The following is a 26,990-nucleotide window of genomic DNA, read 5'->3' as shown; positions in this document are numbered from 1 at the left end:
GGCTCCCGAGAGGCCTGGGTCCGCACATGACAAATGGGAGGGATGCTCTGGGTGGCCCTTGATGCTCTAGCTCGTGGGCTTCAGCCCACACTACCGAAACTCTCAAAACCAAGAATAAAAACCGAAACATAGCAAGGTGACTAAAAAAAAAAAAAAGGCGTTAGAGCTATTTGTGGATTTTTTTTTTTTTAAGTTCCTTAACTTCTCCATACACTGAGGCCAGGAATTTTGAATTTTTAAATGCCAAGCTTCACACAGTGTTCAACAAATGTGACTACAAATTTGAGATTACGTATGAGAGTCCTGAGGGGCAAAAAAGGAGAGGTTATGTAACTATAATTTCTTGAATTTCTCTGCATTCCCGAGCTATAGCAATAGCAGTATATTATATGAGGTTAAACGTTATAATTGTTTATTGCGGAGCTCGTCCTGGCTACTGGCTGATAAAGTTGTCAGAAAAGCCTGTTGTTACATTTTTCTCTAGCAGGTGATGAATCTGTATTTCCACAGATGTGTAATGAGTGTGAAGAATCACTTCAGCCACTGAGAAATCATGGTCTCGGATGTATTTCAATGTCCACATTTATTTCGGCTTCTCTGCATATGTTTTCCCACTATATTCTGTGCTATACTTAGTGGAACTGTTTACCAATCACTTAACGATGATTTAATTTTAGACAGTGCTTCCCACATACTAATGGCACATATTTTTTTTGAAGCAGTGCCTGTTTTTAATTCCCTGGGCCTGGAACTATACTGATTTTCTGGCCCTGGGAAATTTGGAGAATATTTTTTTTAAGTGAAAGATAATTGAGTAAAATGCTAAGGGTGGGAAAAAATGTAACCCTAGAATTCTGTGCACAGCAAAAAAGAGGATGGAAAAAGGCAAACATAATCTTTTGCAGACAAACAGCAACTGATCATTTATCATCAAGAGACTTTCTATTTAGGGGAGTGGCTTAGTGGACTGGAGATAGAGGTCTCTACGTAATATTCAATACACAAGGAAAATACAAATCATAAATATATCTCTAATAAGACAGTCACAAAATATATGAAGCAAAAGTTGACAGGAGCACAAGAAGAAAAAAATCTACCATCACGGTAGGTTATTTTCACATCTCTTTGGATTGCAGTGGTTTGGTTTGAATAGCACCCCAAAAGATATGTCCCTGTCCTTATCCCTAGAGCCCGTGAATTTTACCGTATTTTAGAAACAGGGTCTTTGAGGATGAAATTAAAGCTCTTGAGATGAGATCTTCCTGGATTAGCAAAGTAGGCCATAAAACCAATGACAAGTGTCCTAAGAGAAAGGCAGTGGGAGATGTGAGAAGACAAAACAGGAGATAATGTGACCCTAGAAGCAGAGATTGGAGTGATAGAGCCACATTCCCACTCAAATGTCAACAGCCACCCCAATCTGGAGGAGGCAAAGAATGGATTCTCCCTCTAGAGTTTCCAGAGAATTCCATCCTACCAACGCCTTGATTCCAGACTTCTAGCTTCCAGAACTGTGAGAGAGTACATTTCTGTTGTTTACCATACCACTTGTGGTAATTTGTTACAGTACCGCAGGAAACTAATAGGTAGATCAAGGGGACAAAAAGTCCTTAAGGAGCTAGAAGAGCTGAATAACACAATTACCAAGCTTGATTTAATGAGTACAAACAGAACATTGCACTCAACAACCGTAGAACAGAAATACACAAGAATATGTGAAAAGTTGACAAAAATTGAACATACTGGGTCATAAAGCAGGTCTCTCTACAACGTCTAAGGATTGGTATCATAGCAACCACATTCTCTGACCAGTATGTATTTAAAGTAGAAATCAATAACCAACGGGCAGCTAGTAAACCTTCATATTTCTACTCTTTCTTCCAATCAACTCATGGGTCAGAAAAATCATAACGGAAATTGGAAAACATTTAGAATTTAAGGGATTGGTACTCTCTTAGGAAAGTAGCTTCCATCATAGCAAGGCCCTACTCCAGAGGTTTTTACCCAGCACACTGTTGAACACTGAACCCTTTGTATGTATACTGCCAAAATGACCAGTATAAGACATTCATTTTAGTTGTAATTAAATGCACCATTGGGGGAAAATCTAATGATGATTGGAGCTAAGCAATCACTAACAGGGTGCAATTTGCCATAAATAAGAAGAAATACCACCTACCAAAGAGAAACCAAATGAATATATTGATAACTGGTTGTTTTTATGGACATTATGAGACATTATTAAATTACACATAAAAGCATATTGTATTTTAATAGTTATTAACTTCAAATCTTAGATAATTTGTTCTAGGATATGAAGATAGGGAATAACATTACTAGCAGCCACTGACCCAACAATGGACAGTTATAACACAGGTTAATAATTACTACAAGCTCCCATAGTTGCAGGTATTAATCTATTCGTTTGGCTTTTAGGTTGGTTGATTTTTTTTTTAGATTTTATTTATTTATTCATGAGAGAAAGAGAGGCAGAGACACAGGAAGAGGGAGAAGCAGGCTCCATGCAGGAAGCCTGATGTGAGACTCGATCCCGGGTCTCAGGATCACACCCTGGGCTGAAAGCAGGCACTAAACTGCTGAGCCACCCAGGGATTCCTGGTTGGTTGATTTCTATTTCCCACTAGGTTATCAGTTTCATTAAACCAGGATATGTATATATCCTGATGTGATATATATAATTTTATATATATATATGTATATATATGGGACCTCATGGAAAAAAGCCAATATATGTATTCATATATATAAATAAAAATATATTAATTATATATATACATATATATGTATGTACATTTATAAATATATACATAAAAGGACCCCATGGGAAAAAAAGCCGTCTTTTTCTTCGCTCCTTTTCCTGCTTCTATTCTTGCTAGGGCCTGTACCCCTGCCTTATACAAGCCTTAATGTAGGTCCTTCTTGTAAAGGTCAAGGAGTTAATGATTTCTTTGGAATCTTCACCACAATACATAACATCTAAGGGGTAACAGGGCAGGGTTATAAACTTCTCCAAGACCACTGACTCCAAACACCTTTAATGCCAAGACCCCTGGTTCCAGGGCATAAGTGATTTATAGAGGACACCTGAGTACTCATCCTTGATCTACCAGTTCCTGTTCTGGATGCCTAGGAGCACATGTACACCACATCACCAGCCTTAATAAAAACTCCAGAACCCTGAGCAAAGACAAGACTCCTGCTCCCTTTACTTTCTAAGTCTTCTGAACACTCTGTGTCTGTTCTATGTCTTCAATAAACTCTGCTTTTCTTCTTGGCTTGCACTTGATTTCCATCCTGTGCAAAGCCAAGGACCCCTTGGCTGGTCATGTGGGACCTGCTCTGGGTCCTCTGACCTGGCCAACCTACATCATAAGTTTGTATACACAAAGAGAAGGCTGATTCAAAATACTAATAGCAGTTATCTAGGATAATGGGTTTATGGGTGGATTTAATCTTCTTTGTATCTTTCAATGTTTTCTACATTCTCTATAATGAATGTGTATTTTTATAATCAGAAAAAATTCTAAACCTTTAAGTTTAAAAAATAAACACAACAGGAGCACCTATGTGGCTTAGTCAGTTAAGCATCTGCCTTCAGCTCAAGTCACGATCCCAGGGGCCTGGGATTGAGCCCTGCATCAGGCTCTCCACTCAGCAGGGATTCTGCTTCTCCCTCTCCCCATGCCCCTTCCCCTGCTTGTGCTTTCACTCTCTCAAAAAAGTAAATTATTTTAGAAAATAAATAGTAAATACACAACATTTTAAAAGTATATATTGGGGGGGGTGTATAAATCGGGATTCTATACATTAAAATGTACCTTTTGGCTCCCAGAAACACAATTCTCAAGTAAAAATTGTGTAAAAATCAAGGCTATTATTCATTGACTACCAGACTGACAAGGTCTAAGCAGGGCAAAGGAAAAGTGTAGTTCAGCCAGGGCTCCAGCTCCATTTTCTGCCATGGTCTTTGTCTTGCTCTCCTCTTTCATTAGTTCCATCCTCAGGCTATTGGTAAAATGACCGTCACAGCCCCGGGCCTCTTCAACATGGATAAAATGCCAAGAAGAAGAGGGCCTGGAGCACGTGGGTAGATCAGTCAGTTGAGCGACTGGCTCGTGATTTTGGCCCTGAGTCCAGCTCTGCGCTCCCACTTGTAGTCTGCTTGAGATTTTCTCTCTCCCTCTGCCCCACCCCCCACTTGCAATCTATCTCTTTCTCTCTCAAAATAAATGAATAAATATATAAGATCTTTTAAAAAAATAAGAGGACCCATAACTTCTGTTAGCGGTCTATTCTGAGCAAGCAAGTTCTTCCCCAGAAGCCCCCTGCAAACTTCCTCTAGTGCTGAACTGGCTCCTCTTCCACAACTGATTCACATGACATGTAGACATATTCCAGAGCCATTTACTGGAAAGGGTATGGATTTATTCCTAGAAAACAAGGCCCACACCTGGATCCTAGAGTGGAATCGGCTTCTCCTTAAGTACATTGGCTGAGAAATGAAGAATGGATACCAGAACAAAATTTGGGGCCAAGTGGAGAGGTTTAAATAGATGCTGGGTATGCAACAGTGCCCATTAGAGGCCCAAGTACCTGAGCTCCTGGAGCCTATCCACTACATAACCTCATCCAAGCCTCTCCACTCTGCCCCCTCCATTAGTACCTCCCTAATCAATATATGTATGCAAACTTGTGTACAAACTAATTAGATAAAAATATGGCTAATTGTCTAAAATAGTTAAAACTTGGAGAGGGTGGAGCACAGAGACTTTGTCATTAAGAATTAGTCTTTGTTCGGTTTTAAGTACATTCATGTCACTTTTCTCGTGGAATAGTTCATTGTGATTGTTCAGTACTTTTGAATAAATACATGCGTGACTAGCTGAAGTTACCTGAAATCTTATTCATATTAACAGTTCTTCTTTCTTTAGTCAGCTCTTAAAATATTATCTGTAAGGTAAGATATATTTTCCCTAAGAGAAAGCAAAGTTTATTATTGCCATTTTTACATCTTTTTATCTATTCTACCCTCCTAATTCTTGCATTGTTAGTGGAGGAAGACATTGCTCAGAGGTGAACAAGAAGAGGAAAGAAGACAAGAAAAAAATATGTGAAAAAATCCAAAGACATGCCTCATCTAGGTAGCCAAGAACTAATTGAATCAAAGAAGATGTAGTAGACAACACAGAGCATATAAATGAGTTCTTTTAATTGCTGTTTTACTTTAAATTTACTATTAATTTCATGAAAACATTAGCATGGAAAACTTAAAAACATGACTTTGATAGAGATAACCTATATCAGGATAAAGAAGAATGCTCTTTTTAATCCCTAGGAGATTATAATGGACCAATACAGCATTTGACAAAGAAATGACTTGTGATGTATAATGCAATTGGAAGTCTAAATGTATAAAGCTATTGGAATGATCTTGATTAGAAGGCAAGAGGATTAGAGACATAGAAAATAACTCAAGCCTTAATAGTTTCACTGAGATTACTGCTTACAGTGAAAATGTGTAGCCACTCGGGGGAGTATTCACTATTCAGTATTTCTTTCCATGTTGAATTTTGTTCCTTCCTTTTACATCTTAGCATCTGAATCCTAAATTTCATCTTGGCAGGGAAACAGATAGTGATACAGATTCTCCCTGTAAACATGGTGAATTTAGAAGCTGAAGAAAATGGCTTAGGCTGAAGGAGGCTGCAGAATTAAAGTCCTTCATATCAGCACCTTGTTGCAGGCCTCTGCCTTTCACTCAGTCATTCACAAATCTTTCCATGTCCAGGCACATGCTGGGGCTAGGAGAGTAAACAGGCAAAAAGTGTGTCTGCCTCCCATGGAGTTTTCATTCCACCAAGATGTCAAGTATTAAACAATTAACCACATGACCCAAAGCATGACAAGGAAAATACTAGATGCAATGAGAAGACATAACAAAATTATTTTACTTTGATCAGGAGAATTTTTCTGAGAAAGCATATTTCTGCTAAGATGACAGGAGGGTGGAAGTTCATAAATCAGCAATTTAGGGAAAGAACATTCCAGATAGAAGAATCAATGTGAGAAAAGGCATTTGTCATCATCTAGGAACTTAAAGTAATGAGACTCAAGTGGAGTGAGGGAGAGGGAAGGGGATATGGCATATGGAGAAAAGGTAAAGGAGAGGATGTAATAGCTAGGTAATACAAGTCCTATTGAGGATTTTGTGTTTCTGCTTGAGTGGAAAAGGGGTAGGGAAGTGCTGTGATGTGTTTTACATTTTATAAGGATGATGGGGAGTGGGCTTATAGGAAAGGAAAGAGTGAACAGAGAGACCAATTACAGAGTTATGGCAATACTTCAGGCAAGTCATGATGCTGTCTTGGACCAGGGGGATATCAATGGGCATGGAGAGAGGTGGTGGACGGCAGATTGATTTTGGAGTTAGGCTGGACAGAACTCGATGCATTAAATGCTGAAGGGAGGGAAGGAAAGGTTTTAAGGAAGATTCAGCCACTCTGATACAGACCTTGGTAGGTGATCATGCTCATCCATAGCTGGGGTTTTATCAGATGCATGCAATGGAAGGAGAATTGAGTGAGTGATAGAAATGATGAATCAGCCAGAGACTTCAAGCTGGATGAGAAAATAAAGACCAGATGGGGCAGATGGCTAGAGAGAAGGTAAAGTTTTTTATGGATGAGAAGTCTCTGTGAGGTTGAAGAGCTACTGCAAGGATGTCTGTCCTTAATTAAGAAACCAGCAGGATAGGTCATAACCAAAAGGTAGAATGTTTGAATTAGCAATTTGGTATTGCTTCTCTACACCCTATGTCCTCAAAACAAGTGACCACTCCTGGATGCCTGCGGCTTTTGGGTGATGTCCACCACTTACATACAAGACAGAGATATATCAGGATGCAGGGAGGATTTGAGCAACAGAAGCACTTAACTGAAAGAGAAGACAAATTAATTAACTTCTGAAATCCTTTCCACTTGGCATTAATACAATGGATTCTTGCATAACGAAGTAACATTTCCCAGTTGTGCCAACTGTCCATTTTCATGCTCTTATTCACGGTCTTAGAGCTATTCGCTGTGTTAAAGAAATTTGATGTAATTTAGACAAGATATTTAAGATGCACATGAAGAGTTAAGTGAAACAGAAGATCCTTATCTATGAGTGAAGTATAGTCTTCAGTAGAAAATGTGTTTGTAGAAAGTATATTTGCACTACCCACTGCTATCTGTTCTGCGCTGTTGCTTACAAAAGAAAACCAGAGTTAAGTTTGTCTATTTCACTTTTTAAAGCATTAATTTTTAAAATTTTTATGGAAACAAAGAAGTTGACATGATTATGAAGGAAATTCATACAAAACTTCCCCCAAGCGAATTTCTTTTGAGACTATTTTGGGCCATTACAGTTCTAACTGTAATCTGGAGAAAAATTTTAACACATTAAAAACATGGTGCTGTTGGCAGTCCTGAAGAATTCATAAGGAAAATACTTTAAAATACTGTATGGACCTTGATATTTCTTTCAAGAGACAATGAATCTTGTGATATTGGTGGTTAGTGATTTATATAATGAGATCAAAATATTTTGTACTATTATCAGTGACAATAATTGCTCATATACAAATTAACCCCACCAAAAATGTTATATATATCAAATTCATGATATATCATGATCATACAAGTGTAATATATTAAACTCATGGTCCCCTGCCAACCCGAGTATTGCCTTAAGAATTTAATTGACAATTCTAGCTGCTTCAACCTCAGCCAAACATAGTTTCTCCACTTTGAAATCAATGAAAAACACCCTAAGAACCACAATGTCCTCAGAAAGTTGTCTAATTAGTCATTACTCTCAATAGAACACAAATTATGTGAAACTCTTTATTATAACAACATAATTAGTAATTTACTTAAATGAAGGCAAGAAAATTAACTTTTATGGAATAAATATAATCTATGAATTATGTATGACTTTATTTTATCACTTATCCAAATTATAAGCTCCTCAAAAGAGTGCCCAGACATATACAAATGCAGCTCAATTCAGTCATCTTTGATATTTTATCATAACTTTACATGTATCTTTTTTTGTATCAAGAAAGGGAAAAGGATGTGTTAAAAAAAAAAACACACACAGTTGGTTACCTGGATATATATCGTTTAAATATTGGGACATACAGATGAGCCTCCATTTGTACTCCTGCTGCAAATATTAGAATCCAGCCTGGTTGGGGGGCTAGGGATGTAAAAGTTCAGAAGACTGGAAGAGCCACCCGCATGTGTGTTGAAGTTTCCCTCATGGGAATGATGGCAGGAGTTGACGTGGAGATAAAGGTCATCCAGAAACAACAGTGAGGGATGCTAATAACCAGGAGATGGTCGCCATGCAGGAGCAGAGTGGGAAACTCCAATGCTATGTGCCTTACCAGGTGAGCTCACAAAGGGGGATAGAAGGAAGAAGAAGAGTGCTAGCACCACCTCACCATCAGAGAAATACAAAGTATGAGAAACCTGTCTCCTTAAGAGGTCGCAGAGAAGCTGTACTCCGAAAACAGCTATGTTGGTTTAAAGCAGAGACTTGAAGGGAACAGTTGAAGAAAAAAAATATATAAGAGAATGTGCTAACCATGTAGCAGTGAAAGAGGTTTGTGAAGGAGACGTGAGGTAAAGGACTGTGTGAGGGGAGCAGGTTAAAGGGAACTTTGGAGATGAAAATTCAGAAGTTTATTAAAAGTCATGGTTTGCGCATTGAGTGATGAAACAGCTTTGAAAGATCCAGTGCATCCAACCCCAGTGGAGCCCTGGGGGAAGGGAACACCTGGGCCCAACATAGTTCAGCTGTGGCCTGGAAGTGAGACCCTTCCTGTGGTTGACATTCAGGACTGGCCCTCCGCCATCAGCCAGCACTGGCAGGTGCCGTGGGCATGTCTGTGGTTGGCAGCAATGAGCACGAAACACCTGGTTCTTCATGGCCAGTCAATCTGGGCAATTCTCATTGGCATTCCAGGTGGTTGGACCAAGATGCATCATGATCATGGGGCCAGCATCCTCAGTGGATTAGCTATGGGCAAAGGCCAGGGCCTTTTAGAGACCATGCTGATCATCTGGTAGGAGTTAATAGCTATCTTGTCATATTTAAGAAGGGGCAGATACAAATGGGTCTCGACTCCATTTTTTTCACACATAATCTGCACTTTCATACATTATACCCCAAACTGCCTTTCATACTCAACCCAAACATTTCCAGCTTTGGCAAGATTGGTGCATCCTGCCAGCCATCCAGGTCAGTTTTGGCAGGTCCCTTTCATTATCTGGTCAACGGTATATGTTTAGAAAATTGCATGTTTTTGCCTTATTGTTTTGTAAAAATGGGAAAATGGAAAACTGGATGAACTGATACCAGTGATTTTTAAAAAGCTGTAAAGTTAATCCCGTTTAGACACAGATGGAAACCATTAGGAGTGCTGCAGAGACTCTAATCTCTATTGGCCATTCACTGGACTTCAGCCAGTTACTCGTGTGTTTAATTGCAAAATAAAAGAACAAAATTCATTTCAGAAGGCAACAAAATACCATTAAGGACAGTCGAAACAGACAGTTATGATCGAGGATTTTATATTTCTACCTTTCTGAGAATGGAACAACCTTTTACAACTATGGCGATCCATTGTTCAACTTTGATGTATTCAAATGCCCCCAACATTTTGAGGAACACGATTTTTTAAAAAATGGAAGTTGCCTGAGCAGTCATTAGAGATTCAAAATGGAAACCTCTCTCCTGGAGCACATTGTCTCCAAGGCGACTGTTTAAGCATCACTCTGGAGGCTTGACAGGAGAGAATGGGAAGGCCATTGAGCTGTTTGTATAATTTTAAGACAGAAACAGCAACTAATGGTTATTGTGTACCTACTATGTGCCAGGCCCATATCAAGGGCTTTTTCCATCCACATGGGCTGCCTTTTCTCTGTGCTCAGAACTCCCCTTAACACCAAATCTGAAAAGGATTATGGGGGTCATGATGGTGAGAGCATTAACCATCTTTTCCACATGGCCCAGAATGCCATGAATAATAATAAGAGTAATATTAAGGCTACTAATAGCAGTAATAAAAATAGCAAATATTCATTGCCCATTAACTAGGTGCCAGACTCTGTGCTAAGGCATTTTCTATGTATTACCTCATTTAATCCTCACAAGAACAAACCCTATTGAGTTTTTACAGATGAAGCAGCTGAGGCTAAGAGAGCTTAAACCCCCAAGGTTAGGGATGAGAGGAACTGGAATGTGAGCACAAGGAGTCTGACTCTAGGACCTATCCATATGTCCTCCACACTCCATTGTCCACGAGTGGGCCATGCATGGCAGCAGAGGGAAGTAGGAGCTTCAGGTGACCCACCAGCAAGAGGATGGTCACTTCTGGAGGCAGCCTGGTACAACAGAACAGTAGAGTCTGGGTCAGATAATACCTCAGAGGACTGCTGAGAGCATTACCTGAGGTGTTGAAGGTCAAACCCATTCTCCCTGATGCTGTCTTTCCAAGGCAGAGCTCTCCATGTTCCCCAGAGACAACTGGGACAATTTGGCCACTCCCACAATGATGTGCACTTCTCTTTCATCTTCTAGTTGGCTTGCAGCATCTTCTAAAATATCCTCTCTCTTTCATCTTTATTCTTGCTTAACTACACCTCGTACTGCCAAAACCACCTACAAGCGATGCCAAAGCTTAGCCCTAAGGAATGGAGAGAAAGCAAATATCTGATGGAGAGTCAAGAACCCACGCTGAGTTCTGTCAGATCTGCCTAGGGTGTGGCCACACAGGCTTCCAGCAAGGACCATTGGTAGCCCAGCCAACAGCCACTCCCTGTCCCACAGCCTCTACTAATTCGCTGGGAGGCATCAGGAACCATGGACTCCAGGAAAAGCTCTACAGAATGAATCTGGATTTGCCCGTGCCTGTCAGGATGACTCCTCAGGAATGATGGTTAACCTTGGGATGGATCTGTGCTGGAGTCCTGGCCAAGGAGCCATGAGAGGGCTGCTGGAGTCTCAAGGGATGCAAGGAAGGAATGTCCCCTTCTGAGGCCATGGGAAATTTTTGCTTGGGGCTGTAGCAACCATCACATAGCCACTTAGCGACAAGCCTGAGAACAGAAGCCAGCATGCTGAAGTTGGTAGAGCAGGGACGTGAAATGAGCCTGAGTCCTCAAGGATGTTTTGAAAGCAAATTAACCAACCCTGGACCTGCGGGCCTCCATATGTCTTATCGTGTGAGACTGTAAGTCCCCTGGAGGTGTGAGCTTTTCCAGTTGGACCCTGTATTATAGGCAGCCGAAAGCACCCTGATACAGCAGCCCAGTAGCAGCTGGTGGTCCTTGCCACCAATGGGTAGCTACCAGGTCCAAATCTTCACCAGGCTGGGGTGTCCTGGGAACTTTAGTCCAGTTAATACCACCCCAGACCTGTGGACAAAAGGCAAGTGAATGAGTGGGAAGTTATATAATGAACTTTCCATGAGGCCAGGAAAAGTGTCAAAGCACTTTACAATCAAACCTAATTGAAAACAACAGCTCTTTAATCTAAATTTACAACATAATCAGCCTTCTGGTTACCTAATTATAATTAAATTAGATTGGCAGTGTATTTCATATATGCTAATTAAAAGCACCAAAAGAAAAAGCTGCGTTCGGAAACTGCTGTGTCTATTCACTCCCTGTGTGAACCAAGCAAGAGAGGGGGCTTCCCGGGCTGTACATTTGGAGACCTGGGTTCTTGTCCCACCTCTGCTCAAACTGGCTGTGTGACTTTAGGCAAACCACTCAGCCCCTCTGAGTCTTCCTGTCCCTGAGATTCCAATCAAACACAAGGTGGATTCGTTTTGCCTGTCTGGGACATCGTACAACGCAATGTACTTTTTCTGTGTCTGGTAAGAAGCCTGCTACAATTTTTATATGTTTTATTGCCAAAGAATTGACGAGGCCAAACCAGCAAATATTTTGACCATTCAAGCACTAAACAACCCCTGGGGCCCTGAGATTGCACAGGCAGGAAGTCGGCTTGTGCAAGCTGCACAGTTGCAAAGTAGGGCAAACTCTCCAACGTTCACTTCAGTTGTGGCCCAGGAGATAATGATCAAGGCAAAATCTCCCAGAGGATGGAGTCAGGGCCACAAAGAACAATGGCCCAGAGAGCTCCTCCCAGGAATTAGAATAGGGTCTAATCAGGGAAATCCTCCACCCACGGTCCCTCCCACCGGCCTAGCCTCCCCAGTCCTGCAGTGCCAGGGGCCAGGGGCTGCTCTGCCAGTCTTCCCCTTTCTGCGTCTGTTTGTATCGTAGTCTGTTCTTCCTGCTCCGCATATTGGCTGTGAAGGTAGGGGATTCAGACTCCTTGTCCTTTTAGTCTATATGTCACCAAAGCAAGGGAAGCCGCACCTAAACTCAAGAGAGGACTGGACTTCCTCAGCTTGAAGCTGGAGATGGTGACCTGGGAGGTCTTGGGTAGGAGATGGGTCCTAGGGGAGGGATGGAGAAAGATGCACACAGATGCTTAGCCCGTCAGCAAGGACACCGACACCCTTCGTGGGTGTGGAGCTGTCCCTGGGATGACATTTCCCAGCCCCTTTGCATTTTTTTAAATTGAAGTGAAAATCACATTAACATGAAATTAATATGTTGAAATGTACCATTCAGCAGGGCTTCAAACACTCACGGTGTTGTACACCCACCTCCTAGATCAAGTTCCAAAACATTTCATCGTCTCAAAAGAAAACTCCATACCTATTAAGCAATTACTTCTCAAGGATATAACCTCTCCTCAACCTCTTGAAACCACTTATTTGCTTTCTTTATAGATTTACCTATTCTGGATATTTCTTATAACAAGAGGAATTGTCCAGTATGCTTGGCTTCCTTCACCTAACCTAAGTTTTCCAGGTTCCCCATGTTGTATAGCATATAACCATTTCATCCCTTTTTGTGACTGAATAATATTCTGTTGTTTGGATATCTGTACAATTTGCTGATCCATTCATCTGTTGATGGACACGTGGGCTGTTTTCCACCTTTGGGCTATTGCCAAGTTCACAGTGCTGCTGTGAACACTCATGTATAAGCATTTGTGTGAACATTTGTGTTCAGTTCTTCTGGGTACATACCCAGGAGTGGAATTGCTGGGTCATTTGGTAATTCTGTGTTTGACTTTTTGAGGAACTGCCAGACCGTCTTCCACAGCATCAGCCCCCTTGCACTTTGGTGAGATGGTGTAACTGATGACTCATTTTCACCAATGGCAAGTGAGTGGAAGGGATCATCATCATGTCTGGGCAGGGGTGCTTCCCACAGGCTGGGCGCAGTCCTGGCTGAGCACTGGAGACTCCAGTGTTGTACGGGAGGGAGGAGTCACAGCAGGGAGGAATCTGGGTCCCTGGACAAAGCCTGCCTGACCAGGAACATGCACACACAATGGTGTAAGTAAAGCAATAAACTTCTATCGTGTTAAGCCACTAAGGTTTCAGGGTTTGTCTGTCACAGCAGCCGGCACTATCTTCAATATATTGCTCAAATTCCATCTCTTGATCTCCAGCTTCCTAATAGAGGTTGCCCTGCATGATCCCTCCCCAACATCTCAACTGGCCTGTACCGGACACCAGATTCATCATTTCTATTCTAGACAAGAATATGTTGATGGCCGGGATCAGAAACCACTCAAACTAGCAGAAGCATTTGTCAAGAGACTACTGGGATCTCATGGACTCTGGGAACAGAAAAAGTATATCCAAGCATCATGCAAACAATCAGAGGCATGGCAGGGAAGGAGGGCAGAAGGACACAGATTCCTGAGTGCCAGTCAGTGAGAGAGTTACAAAGACACAGGTAGACAACTTTTCCTGTTTCAGTTTTATTCTGAGTTATTATTTTTACATATATTGAACATGAAACCTCTAGTTTTACACTATTTGATATTTGTTTTCAGCAAACTCTGGCCCTTAGGCTCCATTTATCTCCTTCTAAGCTGGGTTGAGGGTCCAAATTGCCATAAATCACCAAGGCCAGTACTATCTCCACTTCCCATCCAGGGCCCATGTAGTGTCTCTCCTTTCTCTGGGCAATGTCCATGCTCTGCACTGCAGACACTGCTTTCTGCTTGTTTCCCTTCTCCCAGACTTAGCTCCCCACTGGGGACAGTCCAGCCCTTATTCCTCCAAATCCAGACCTCACTGGCTTCTTTGTCACCTTCAAAGTTTTAATGGTCCATTTCTATCAGTCTCTTGGAATTACCACCTTGTGTGGCTGGGTCCTGTTTTAGTGAGTGTTTATCTCATCTCTGCAGAGAGAAGGCATTACCACAGTTTCAAGCCAGGGTCACAAGCTGGCACCCCCACGTGCCATCTTGTGATCTCAAGCAAGTGACTTAACATCAATGAGCCTCAGTTTCCCCATCTGCAAAATGGGTAGAATGATAGTACCTACCTCCGAGTTCTTGCAAATATTATATCTATATCTACATAGATATATACATATAAAAGATACTACAAGCCAAGTGCTTAGCGGGGTTCCTGAGACACAGTGAGAGCTCTCAATTCTTATGGTTCCAGCTGCCTCCTCAACCCCACAGGTACATGGTGAGCAGCTGATGTGATCATTGAGTTCATCTGGTTCTCAGACCTTCGGATGATCAGAATCAGATGAGAAGCTTTCAGGACAGTTCTGGCCCATCTCCAATGTCACCAGCTTTGACACCCTTGGGGAGACCCCACCAGGCTGGCTAGACTTTCTCCAGTAGAAAACGGGGAGAAAAATTCAGATCTCAACCCCCAACAGTCACAGGTGTTCCTCCATTGCTCATTCAAGCCCTTGCTCAAGATTGCCTCCAAAGAGCCTGCTACCTCCCTCTATCTCCTTCCAAAGTCCCCCATAGCCCAGCAGTGTGGCTTTATCTTCTATCACCTGTCTCCCACAACCCCTGGTGAGTGCAAGGACCTATGCACCTGGCAATGGCTAGCAGATAGTAAATAGGTGGTAAGTACATAAGGCAGATAAAAGAATGAACTAGCCTCTGCTGAGTGCCCCTTCCCCATCCCTTAATGAGATCTTGGGCATATTTCAGAGCTTTCAGATCCCTTTCCTTATTAAAACAGCCCAGTCTGAGCAAAAAAAAATTAAATTAAATTAAAAAATAAAACAGCCCAGTCTGATTTAGAATGCTATTTTCTTGTGTGATTCCAAGGCCACCCCTTCCCTGGTCAAAACTGGGCTTGGGATCTGGGGACGAGAGTGAAGACAGGCAGTCTATTTTCTCCTCCTCCCCACACCTAGGAGTGAAGGGGAACTTGATGTGCCTTTGAAAAAACCCTTCCCTTTTCCAGCTTGTCTGGGCCTGGGAGCTGGGACTCGGTAATTCAGGGGAGAGGACAGAGGCCTCCTGCTGTCGCTGGCACATTGCAGTCTTCTCTGGATCAGTAGGTGCTGCTTGCCTGGCTAATCCTTACTGGGGGCAGCTTGTAGATGCTAGTGCGTGGGTGTAGGCTTGAGTTCTCCTGGATCCAGTGGGGTCGTCTGCTTTGGCAGTTCTCTAAGTGATTCAGTTCCACTCCACCACGCACCTAAGCTGCCCCCACTGGCATTTATACCCACAGCCTTTTACTTCTGGAGTCCTTTTTCCCAGAGGCAGCCACCTCCCACCACGTCCCCTGGACTCCTGAGAAATTCATACACGTGGGTGTTCAGAGCACACATTGGTAGACAGGTGTCTCTTTAGCCCTCTTCCCCCTTGTTCAATGAGGCTCATCTGGAGATCAGCATGTCCAGGGCCTGAGCACAATCTGATCGGGAGGCAGTGCCAGGCTCCCCCTCCCGCAGGCACCCTAGTCCCCATAATGGATTCTTTTGAAACCTTTCCCCTTCATTGGGCTCAGTAGCACAATGAGGGGAGCAACACAGTGGAACAGCTCCCTGCCCCCCGCACCCACATACACCTTGGGAAGGAAAGGAAATCGCCCCTCACAGCCCTCCCTCACACAGCCCCATACAGATCGGCTCCCTGTCCTCACCAGTCTTGGGCGCAGAGCCATGGAGCAAGTCCTACTTTAGAGCCTGTCCAACAACAGAGCACTTCTTGATCCCCTTATCAAAGCTTGGAGGCTCTGCCAAAGGTGATGAGCCCCTGGACCTTGTGAAAGCCAGGCTCCTCACATAGCACCAGAAATAAAATTCTTCGGTAGCCAAGGAATAAAAAAATGAATTGTTGCACATGACTTCCAGGAATTTGGCCCTTAATGGATGGGGCAGGATCTTCCCATCCTTCTGATGGCTAGAAGGTGAACGTGATGGCTGGAGCCACAGCAACTACTTTAGACTATAAAGTATACTATACGTGATAAAAGTGCCAGAACCACAGAGTAGAGATCTGCGTTCCTGACAATCATAGAACCACCTTTCCCATTCTGGGCTACTTGCCTATGGTTCATTTACGTGAAAGAGAAACATACCTTATTTGTTCAATCTTTTCAAACTTTCTGCTTCTCACAGCCAAACAGCATGCTGATAGTCTGGCTCTAAGCTTGGGGTCTGCTCTTTTTTTTGGAAAAATTATCTGAGATAATCAGGATTGAAAAATACATGGAAAGGAAATGAATTTCACATTATGACTCAATATCATTTAAATGTGTTTGGGCACTAAAGTCTTTCTCCTACCACAGGTGGTACCTGCCTCATGTTTCAGAGAAACCTCACAGGCTTCAAAGTCAGGCAAGCCCAGGTTAGAATTTGGTTTCTAAGATTCATTAGTTGTGTAATCTCAATCAAGTTACTCAGCATTTCTGAGCTTTAGTCTTCGGTTTTATTTAATAAGAATAATGTCTGTATTTAAAAAAAAAAAGAATAATGTCTGTCTTGAAGAGCCCACCCAACACATTTTTATTGTGCATCTGCTACCTATGTGCCATTATGCTGGAGATGCCATGGAGAAAAAGACAAGGCTTCAACCTTCATGGGGCTTCATATCCAACAAGGAAGAATAGATTTAAAAAGCAAATGAATAAGCAAACAAAATAATCATAGTAAACAGTTCATCGTGATGGAGAATAACACGGTGCAGGGGCGCAGGAATCTGGGAAATCATCCCCTGTAAGGACTAAAAGAATAACCTCATGTTAAAGCTCTGAGCACACTTTCCAGTTACTATCACAGCCCTTGCCCAGGAGCTGCCCTACTCCCTTTAAAGGGACAACCGCCATTCACAGAGCCCAAGTGCCTCCACCCTCCCACCATGCAGCTTGTGCACAGCTCCAACCAGAGTAACTCAATCTGTGCTTTGTCCATCTGAGGATGGATGGCAAGAGGATGGACAGACAGAAGGCCTCACACAGACCACCAGTAGGGAAAGCTGTTGGCTGCAGACCCTGCCTGGCACAGACCTTCCACCAAGCTGGCTTTGTCTCTTTGCATAATGGGTACCACCTGGGTCCCAGGGAAGGCAGTTGGCATCAATTAGTTTTCAGTGAGCCCAAGCTGCAGGGGCACCCTGGCTCTCCTCCCAGGTAGTGGTGCTGGAACCTGCCAGCTCCTGGGCTGTGTGTCATCTCCCCCTACAACCTCCATTGGTGACCTCTTCTCAATCAGGCAGGGCCCACCAGGCCCACAGCTGCACCGTCATGAGAAACGGGGTTCTCGGAGCTAAGTGATCAGACCCCATCCACCACTGTATGCCTGCAGGGGCAGGATGTGTGTAGTGAACACAACATAAGCAACAGAGGGACTCTGAAACTTCTGTTTCTAGCTTTCATCAGAATTCACCCAGTGTACAAGGATAGGCAGTTTAGAATCTGCAGTGTTGCATGGGACCGAAGTGGGTACTGTGAAGGCAGACATATGGGAGAGATCGTATCCCAATGTGGCTGCTTTCAATGGTCTGGTCTTGGGCAAGTTATTTAACCTCCCTAAGCCTTGGTTGCCCCATCTTAAAATGAGTGTGGTAATCATAGTACCTACTGCATATTTGGGGTGAAGGATTAAGTAAAATCATCCATGTAAGCATCTTTAGGAAATGCTTGATGCGTGTTTGCTAAGATCCATCTTCACTCAACAACTGTTGTTGAGCATCTAATATGTGCTCAATATGCGCTAACATCTGCAGAGACAAATAACAAAGCTGGAAAGACTTAGAAATTATCCCATCCGGTGACCATCCATATTTTGGACTGTAATTCTTCTAAACTGGGTGAAGACCCTATAATCTATAGGGTCTACCTACCTTATGTATCACTTAGCTTTTGTCATATGGCAAACCACCCTAAAACGTAGTGACTTCTAATGACAAACCTCTTTTTCATGACTCTGTGGGTTCTCTGGGCAGTTCTTCTGATAAGGTCCAGCTGGTCAGAACTGGGGTAGTCCAGGGTGGCCCCATGCACAGTCCCCAGGCCTCGGCAGGGATGTCCACAGCCACCCTCCTCGTGGTCTCTCAGGCTCCTGAGACTACAGAAGGCTTGTTCACTAAGTGGTGGAAGGTCCCACGTAAGAGAGGAAGCAAGCTCCAATTCACAAGCATTTTCCAAGCCTCTCCTTATGACATATTACGTATCGTTGTATTGGCCAGAGGAAGTCACAAGGCCAAGGCCAAAGTCTGTATGGGAGGGGACCATCCACAGGTAATGAACAAAGGAAACAAGATCAAACAGGAGCCATCACTGCCACTGTCAATCTTTCTAAGCCATTTCCACTTTCCAGAGGGAAAAGAATTTGGGAAGAATTAGAGAAGGAATATATAGGAACCCCATATTGTGTACTTCAGGAGTCCCCAGATATTTCTGATAACACATCCCCGTGTTAGTGAGCTTAGGCCACTGCAAGAATACCATAGACGGGGAAGCTTCCACAACAGAAACTTATTTCTCATAGTTCTAGAGGCTGGAAGTCTAAGATTAGGGTGCCAACGTGATCAGGTTCTGGTGAGGCTCTCCTCCTGGGTTATAGACAGTTGCCTTCTCAATGTAGGCTTACAAGAGATCCATCTCTCTCTTCATATATGGCCATCAATTCTATGAGATTAGGACCCCATGCTCATGACCTCATTTAACATTTATTACCTCTTTAAAGGTCTTATCTCCAAATATAATCACATTCGGGGTTAGGGCTTCAATATAAAAGACTGGGAAGGTATAATTGCTTTCTTTTTTCTTTGACCTAAAGCTCTACTATTTTTCCTGCAACCCAGTGGATTGTGCTGAACTCCCCGACTTGGAGACCACTGATTTGCTTTGTCAAAAACCAACATGAGAATCTCATGTTCATGTGGATTCCCCATAGACACATATTTAAACTTGATTTTAAAAATGTACATGTGAGGGGGGCCTGGGTGGTCCAGTTGGTTGAGCATCTGATGCAGGTCATAATCTCAAGGCTGTGAGATGGAGCCCTCTGTCGGGCTCCACGCTCAGCGGGAAGTCTGGTCGGGATTCTTCTCTCCCTCTGCCCCTTCCCCGTCTCTCTAAAATAAATAAATAAATCTTTTTAAAAATGTACATCTGAAATTTTTCACATGATGTTCAAATTTAAAACAATGCCTTGGGTGGCGCAGCGGTTTGGCGCCTGCCTTTGGCCCAGGGCGCGATCCTGGAGACCCGGGATCGAATCCCACATCGGGCTCCCGGTGCATGGAGCCTGCTTCTCCCTCTGCCTGTGTCTCTGCCTCTCTCTCTCTCTCTGTGACTATCATAAATAAAAAAAAAAAAAAAAAAATTTAAAAAAAAAAAAAAACAATGCCTTATAACCAATATTTGTAACAACTGAATAGCTCATATAAAGTATCTGGTTAAGAAGGGCTTGGTCTTAGATAAAATTGGAAGTCTGTGGGATCATAGGCCATTTGCTCCTAAGAAACCAAGAAAGGCTTCCTATTAGCATCAGTGTGTGGCCCTCTTGGAGGACTTCCTTAACTCCAGCCCACCAGGCTTACCTCCAGCCTTAACTCCATGCACCAGGCTTTAGGACTCTAGTCCTATGTTGTATTAGTTTCCAGCAGCTATCATAACAAAGACCATAAGCTTGATGGCTTAAAACAACAGAAACTTAGTCTCTCACAGTTCTGGAGGCTAGAAGTCAGAAATCATGGTGTCTGCAGGGCCACGCCTCCTCTGGGGGCCCTTGGAGAGAATCCCCCGCCTTGACTCTGCCCAGCCTCTGGTGGCAGCAGCATTCCTGGGCTTGTGTCACCTGGCTCTGCCTTCACATTGCCTTTTCCTCCACGGGTCTCTCTTCTCCTCTCTGTCTTCTTGATCAGGACATTTGTCGTTGGATTTGGGGTCTACCCCGATAATTCAGGATGATCTTCTCATCTCAAAATCCTTAACTTAGTTACATCTGCAAACACCCCATTGCCAAATAAGGTCACATTTGCAGGTTTTGAGGGTCACCGTTCAACCCACTGTGCACATCCTCCCCACAATTTTTTTTTTTTCCTCCCCACAATTTTTACAGATAAAGTGGATCCCGGAACGAGAGTCAAAGGTACAGTGTGGACCAGCTTCTGCCTTTTCCTCTCTCAGGACCAGGCAGGGCTCCTCTGAACACCATGCTTCACCACAGAAGACTTCCCCATGCAAAGAAATACTTCCTCATCATTGTTCAGGATTAACGCCTCTGTTTTCCCACGTGAAGGAAATGTGAAGCGATTTCTTGCCCTTTAAGGATCATAAGGCTCCTTCCTCCTGTCTTTCCACTACCATTTCCATGCATTTCTTCTCCTCTAGGAATCGTCAAAGCATTTTCCAGAAAACTAGCAGCCTGGCTTCTGATCTCTGGGGAAGGAGCCAGCCATTTGGGGCTTTATCAGTGGGCACAATAGGAGCACAGCCTGGCCAACCCCAGGGGCAGAGTTCTGGTCCCACAGGGAAGGGAAGAGTTGGACTGGGGAGATTTCCTCTTGGCCTCAAAGTCAAACCATTTTGAAGTTTAACTAGACATTTGCCCTGTGGTCAGGGCTGCTATATTTAGCAAATAAGAAAGCAGGATGCCCAGTTGAATTTGTGTTTCCGATAAGCAATGAGTAGGTTTTTTTAGTATAAGTATGCCCCCATCCATTTTTTTCGATCAACATATAATGCCATATTTTTTTTAATTTTTAAAGATTTTATTTATTTATTCATGAGAAACACAAAGAGAGAGGCAGAGACATAGGGAGAGGAAGAAACAGGCTCCCTGTGGGGAACCCAATGTGAGACTCAATCCCAGGACCCCGGGATCACAACCTGAGCCAAAGGCTGACACTCATCCACTGAGCCACCAAGGCACCCCAAATTTTTATTAAAGATTGTATTTCTTTGAGAGAGAGAGAGAGAGTACATGTGCCCATGAGCAGGGGCAAGGGCAGAGGGAGACAGAAGCAGACTCCCCATTGAGCAGGGAGCCTCCTGTGGGGCTAGATCCCAGGACCTTGGGATCATGACCTGAGCCAAAAGCAGATACTTGGCCAACTGAGCCACCCAAGTGCCCCATAATACAATATTTGGAACATATATTTTTAAAATTGTTTATCTGAACTTCAAATTTAACTGAGCATCCTGCATTTTATCTGTCAACTCTCTCTATGGCCTTCTCTCCTACCCTTCCTTCCAAAAAAACTTTGTTTTGAGTCTACTCACTGGAAAGTCCTTTACTAGACACAAATAAAACTGGACACTCTCTTCCAAGGTATTCTTCACAGCATAGGGAAGGAGACAAACTGTTACACAAATGCCTTTCACACAGTGTGATCCATCCCCGTTCTAATAAATGTTCCCACAAACTGTTTGGGTGACACAAAAGCAGAACAATTCATTCTTTCTTGGGGGGGAAAGAGGAAAAAAGCTTTGGAGAGGTGCAGGGGTCAGGCTCTTCAGCACAACCTGAATGGACAGACGTAAAGCGGTCATGGTATGGAGAACATACTGTACTCTGGGACCATGGAGCTGCCCCTGTGGCCAGGTAGGAGAGGTGCAAGCTGTGCATATCTCTGGGGGTGCTGATTGGTGCCGACGTCCGAAGGCAGCACAGAAAAAGTCTGGAGTCTGGAGTGAAGGACTCTTTTCACCATGCTGAGGCGCTGGGGCTATCTCCCATCATTGGTCCCAAGAAACTAATATACAGCTAGACGATGGCCAGACCATGACCTCTGCAGCAACCTGCCCAGGAAGCCAGAGCACAGCCTCTGCAGCAATCCAGCCAGGAAGGCCAGTGGCTCAGTCGATGCCTGCCAGCTTCCCTATTTTTTTTTTTTGCCAATGCTTCCAGCTCAGGATCAATGGCACAAAAGACCTCATTTCCAGCTACCGACCTCCAGCTCCCTGAACAATCTCCAACTGGGGGCACTCTGAGCCTTCCTTCTTCCTCACTATAAAGCTTTCCCATTCCCCTGCCTGCTTTTGCGTGTCTGCTCTAAGTACATGGCTTGTTTGCTCTCATATATGTGGTCTGCATTTATTTCCTCAGTATAGGCCATAGGTACTGCTTTTTTTTTCTTTAAGATTTTATTTATTCAGGGAAGACACAGAGAGAGAGAGGCAGAGACACAGGCAGAGGGAGAAGCAGGCTCCCTGGGATCGTGACCTGAGCCGAAGGCAGACGCTCAACCACTGAGCCCCCCAGGTGTCCCTAGGTACCACTTTTTAAGAGAAGGATGGGGCAATGAGAGTAGTTAGCTCTGAGGAAACTAGTACTCTCAGATATGATGTTAATACAACCACAGAAGCTGATATTCAGAGCTAGAAAAATATGCTTTTTGAGACTCTTTGCTATCTACACACACATAATTTTTTTAACGTTTATGTTCACTTGAATATCCTTAAATTCCTTTATATTCTGAAAAGAAAACTTTGAATCTTTAAAGTGTAGTTTAGGGGCACCTGGGTGGCTCAGTCGTTTAAGCTTCTGCCTTCAGCTTAGGTCATGATCCCAGGGTTCTGGGATCCAGCCCCACGTCAGGATCCCTGCTCAGTGAGAAGCCTGCTTCTCCTCCTCTTCTTCCCCAGTTTGTCCACTCACATCTCTCTGTCAAAAAAATAAATAAAATCTTAAAAATAAAGTGCAGTTTAAAAGCAAAAATATTGTTAAAGTTACCCTTTGTTTCCTTTTTGATTTAATATTTTATTTCCCCATTAGAGATCACATCATTGGGATCCCTGGGTGGCGCAGCGGTTTAGTGCCTGCCTTTGGCCCAGGGTGTGATCCTGGAGACCCGGGATCGAATCCCACGTCGGGCTCCCGGTGCATGGAGCCTGCTTCTCCCTCTGCCTGTGTCTCTGCCTCTCTCTCTCTCTCACTGTGTGCCTATCATTAAAAAAAAAAAAAAAAAAAAAAAAAAATCTTAAAAAAAAAAAAAGATCGCATCATTGACTCCAATTTGTCCCCTTGTATGCATCCCAGCCCTCAGCCATCTGACTCTGAAGCACCTCCCACTAAGCAACCCCCCTTGAGGTTGCACTTGGCCAAGTGACCCGCTTTGCCCAATGGGACATTAGCTGGCATGATGCAAGTAGAGGTTTGAAACAGGCTTACACACTGGGGCTTGGGCTCTCATACCCCTGCCACCTCCATGAGAAGAATGTGCTCAAGCTAGTCACTGGTCACAGGAGGAAGGTAAGTGTCAGGTATAGAGGAGCCACCCTAGCCAAACACAGGCTAGATTCGACAACAGACCAGTGAGTTAAATAAATGGTTATTTTCTGATAGCATCTGGAATTTTGTGGTTATACAGCACATTTGTATCAGTAGTTGAGTATCACATCCCTTGTCAGAATTTCAAGAAATGTTTCATTGCCATGAATGAGTGATTAGCAAATCCTATTGATTGCCCACCCAAGTCCATGACCCCTGCTATTCTTTCCTCCTGGTAGAGCTTTGGGTGTTTTGTTTTGTTTTGTTTTGTTTTGTTTTTCTCCAAGATCTCACCCTTGCCCAGCCCAGACAAGTGATCAGAGAAAGTGTTCTGTGCATTCCCAGGGGATAAATCTCCACTGATCAAAGCCAATTGTAGTTTGCTGGTGATTGGTTTGAGAAAGAGCATATAACACAGTTATGGCCGGTGAAATGTTAGAAGCCTGATGAGAGGTTTTCTAGAAAGGCTTCAATCCTTTTTAAAACAAACCCATAAAGTGATGTTTCCTTTTTTTTTTTTTTTTATCACTAGATTTTTGGAACCACTGCTACCATCTTGGAACCACGAGGGAAGCCACAAGAGAACAAACCAATATTCTGAGGCAGACATTGGGAAGAGCCTGAGGCTAGGGTATTGTTGAGAAGCCATCCCATTGCAAGCCCTTGGAGCAGCCCTAATTTGGAGCTACTTGTCACAACCCTTTCCTGTTTAGACCACATTTCCTTGCAGTTTCTATGCCTTACAGCTCAATTCTTCCTGATTCAGTTACTTCTTTAGAAGAAAATCCAAGTTAAGAAAAGGATGTGTTGATTATCTTTTCTTTCTTTTGGTTTTGCCAAGTGATTCACCACTGGAGCAAAGACTAACAAAATCGTTAAAGGTGGGCTTTAAAATGTTCATTCCAATGGATGCCTCTGAGATTTGATTTTGAGGGTTTTCACCATGCTACAATCCATTATAAAATGACTTCTGGCCTCACCACTGTAACTCTATGATGCTTCGCCCAGGGATGTGGGGACCCCTTGAGGAGAACTTCAGAACCTTGGGCAGATAGAGCAAAAACAGGGAGTATTCCAACAAGCCTGGCATTCCTGGGTGATGGTTCCTCACCCAAGGAGAGACTCCTGGGCCTGTGACCCTGGTGATGCTTTACCTGGTTATAGTGAAGTTGACCCTTTTTAAGGAGTAGCAGCTAAATTATAAAAAGCAAATTCAGTCCACAAGCTCGTTCTCCAGCACAGTGAGCATGATACATTTGCTCACTATGATGCAGTTCACCTCAGTAAATAGCATCTTCAGAAAACACATTAAAATGTCATTAGACTTTATTGAAACTTGCTGATAATTTAGGTAACTTGACTGTCTCCCCCTCCTCCCATGCTGTGCTCAGCAGAAACCAGCTCTTGCCAAATTATCATTCATTTTATTAAAACAAAACTTCAGGCTGCTCTTTGGATTTGCCAGACTCTCTCCTGGCCCTGGACCACTGCCCTTGCTCTTGTCTTCCCCTGGAATGGCTGTCTCCCATCATGGCAAACTGGCAAACTGCCCGCCAAACTCCTCATCATCTGGCAATGCAAAATTCTAATGTCTAATGCCTCTCTGAAGCATCACTCGGACCCCAGAGGCAACGCAGCATGAAGGGTAGTTGAAGTCAGGCCCACATAATCTGGGATCCAGCTCTGTCCCCAATTAGCTAGGTGACCTCAGCAGAAAAGCTCAGCTTTCTTGAGCCAGGCCTCAGCTCCCTCTCCTGCAATATAGCAGTTTGATTGCCCCTGCTTTGAGCTTGTGTGGAAATGAGATGGAATCTTGGGAGAGGCCCTGGCACAGAGGAAAAGGCTCCATGTATTTTGGCTGGTGTTACTGGATGCCTTCCCACAGAATCATAAAGCTTTATAGCCAGAAGGGGCTTCAGAGTTTCTTCTCAACCTTCGATGTACAAATGAATCACCTGGGAATCCTGTCAAAACACAGGTTTTGATTCAGTAGTTCTAGGGCAATGCCTGAGCTTTGGGTGCGTTTCTTACAAGTTCCATGGTGTTGCAGAGGCTGCTGGTCCCAGAATTACACTTCGAATAGCAAGGCTATAGGAAACGTTGAGTTCCTGGAGCTTGCTTTACAGAAGAGGACAAAACCAGGTCAAGAGTAGAGAAAATCTAGAAGCAAAACTGGCAAGTCAGCTGTGTGGGCCATGAGAGGGTGGTTAGCTTTATTAAGGGACAAGAAGGAACAGATAGTGTTAGTCAGACATTAAAAGTCACATCTTCACATAAAGTAAGATGATGAGACTTTACGGAATGCACACAGCCTAACAATGGCAAGTGTGAGCCATGTGCCAGCCCTACGCTCCAGGATACATGGGACACAGAGGTGAGTTCTAGAGTGCAAGCTTCACAAAGCAGAGAATCTGCTCATCTTTTGCATTCCTATTTTCCTAGCTCCAAATAATACTAGCTCACTCTTATTTAGTGCTTGATATGTGCCAGGAAGACATTTGTCTTTGATATGTGTCTTGCTGGAAGACATTTGAAAGCAGCTTTATTGAGATATGACTCACATACCATATAAGTCACCCATTTAAAGCATAAAATTCAGTGGCTTATAGTATATTCCCAGTGTTGTGCAACCATCACCATGGTCAATTTTAGAACATTTTAATTACCCTTAAAGAAAAAGCTGTAACCCCACTAGCAATCACTCCCCATTCTCCTCTACCTCTTCCCAGGCAACTACTGATCTCCTCTCTGTCTATATAGGTTTCCCTACTCTGGACATTTCATATAAATGGAATCACAGAATATGTGGCTCTTTTTTGACTGGCTGCTTTCACTTAGCATAAAGTGCTCGAGGCTCCTCCTTACTGTAGCATTTGTCAGTACTTCATTCCTTTTTATTGCTGAATAATCTACTGTATGGACCTACCAGATTTTGTCCCAGTTATTGACTGATGGACATTTGGGTTATTTCTACTTTTTGGCTGTTAGGAACATTTGGGTACAAGCTTTGTGTGGATATACATTCCCATTTCATGTTCTCAGAAATATATATATTTCTTATATATGAAGAGGTTGAATGTGGCTGATGCCCACTGTATAAAGGAACATCTTAACCCGGGGCTGAGGCTGCAGGTGCCTCATGGGGAGAAGAGCCAGCCCTAGGGCCTAAAAGATTTGAGAAGTTGCAACTTCCTCTTCACTGAAGCAAACCGGAAATCTGCTTTTTTGTTTTGTTTTGTTTTTTGTTTTTTTTAGTGAGTAAAGTTGAAGCTTGTTTGTGTAGCTGGTAACATCTCTGCCTGAGGTCTTGGACTTTCTTTTCCATGTTCCCTGTGACAG

General features: G+C 43.3%; 1 protein-coding gene and 1 long non-coding RNA gene across 7 annotated transcripts in view; one reads left to right on the top strand and one right to left on the bottom strand.

Annotated features, from left to right (window-relative positions):
• The window catches only part of CACUL1 (CDK2 associated cullin domain 1), an 81,395-nt gene extending 73,008 nt beyond the window's left edge, over nucleotides 1-8,387 (bottom strand). Inside the window, exon 1 of the mRNA XM_072805146.1 lies at nucleotides 8,169-8,387. Coding sequence (XP_072661247.1) covers nucleotides 8,169-8,199 — 31 coding nt within the window. The 5' untranslated portion in view covers nucleotides 8,200-8,387. The remainder of the gene's footprint in view (nucleotides 1-8,168) is intronic.
• The window catches only part of LOC140620792 (uncharacterized), a 27,770-nt gene extending 780 nt beyond the window's left edge, over nucleotides 1-26,990 (top strand). The window contains exons 1-5 of one of the 6 annotated variants that reach the window (XR_012020491.1): nucleotides 8,462-12,393; nucleotides 13,230-13,315; nucleotides 13,693-13,895; nucleotides 16,721-16,779; nucleotides 24,184-26,990. This is a non-coding gene — a long non-coding RNA (uncharacterized lncRNA). Of the gene's footprint in view, nucleotides 1-8,461; nucleotides 12,394-13,229; nucleotides 13,316-13,605; nucleotides 13,896-16,720; nucleotides 16,780-24,183 lie in introns of those variants that run through there. The other 5 variants (XR_012020488.1, XR_012020490.1, XR_012020489.1 and 2 more) reach the window with 5 other exon arrangements.

This window comes from Canis lupus, chromosome 29 (genome assembly GCF_048164855.1).
Source record: "Canis lupus baileyi chromosome 29, mCanLup2.hap1, whole genome shotgun sequence".
NCBI lineage: Eukaryota > Metazoa > Chordata > Mammalia > Carnivora > Canidae > Canis > Canis lupus.
Note: the sequence above shows the minus strand (reverse complement) of the source record. Positions and strands in the feature narration are given on the sequence as shown.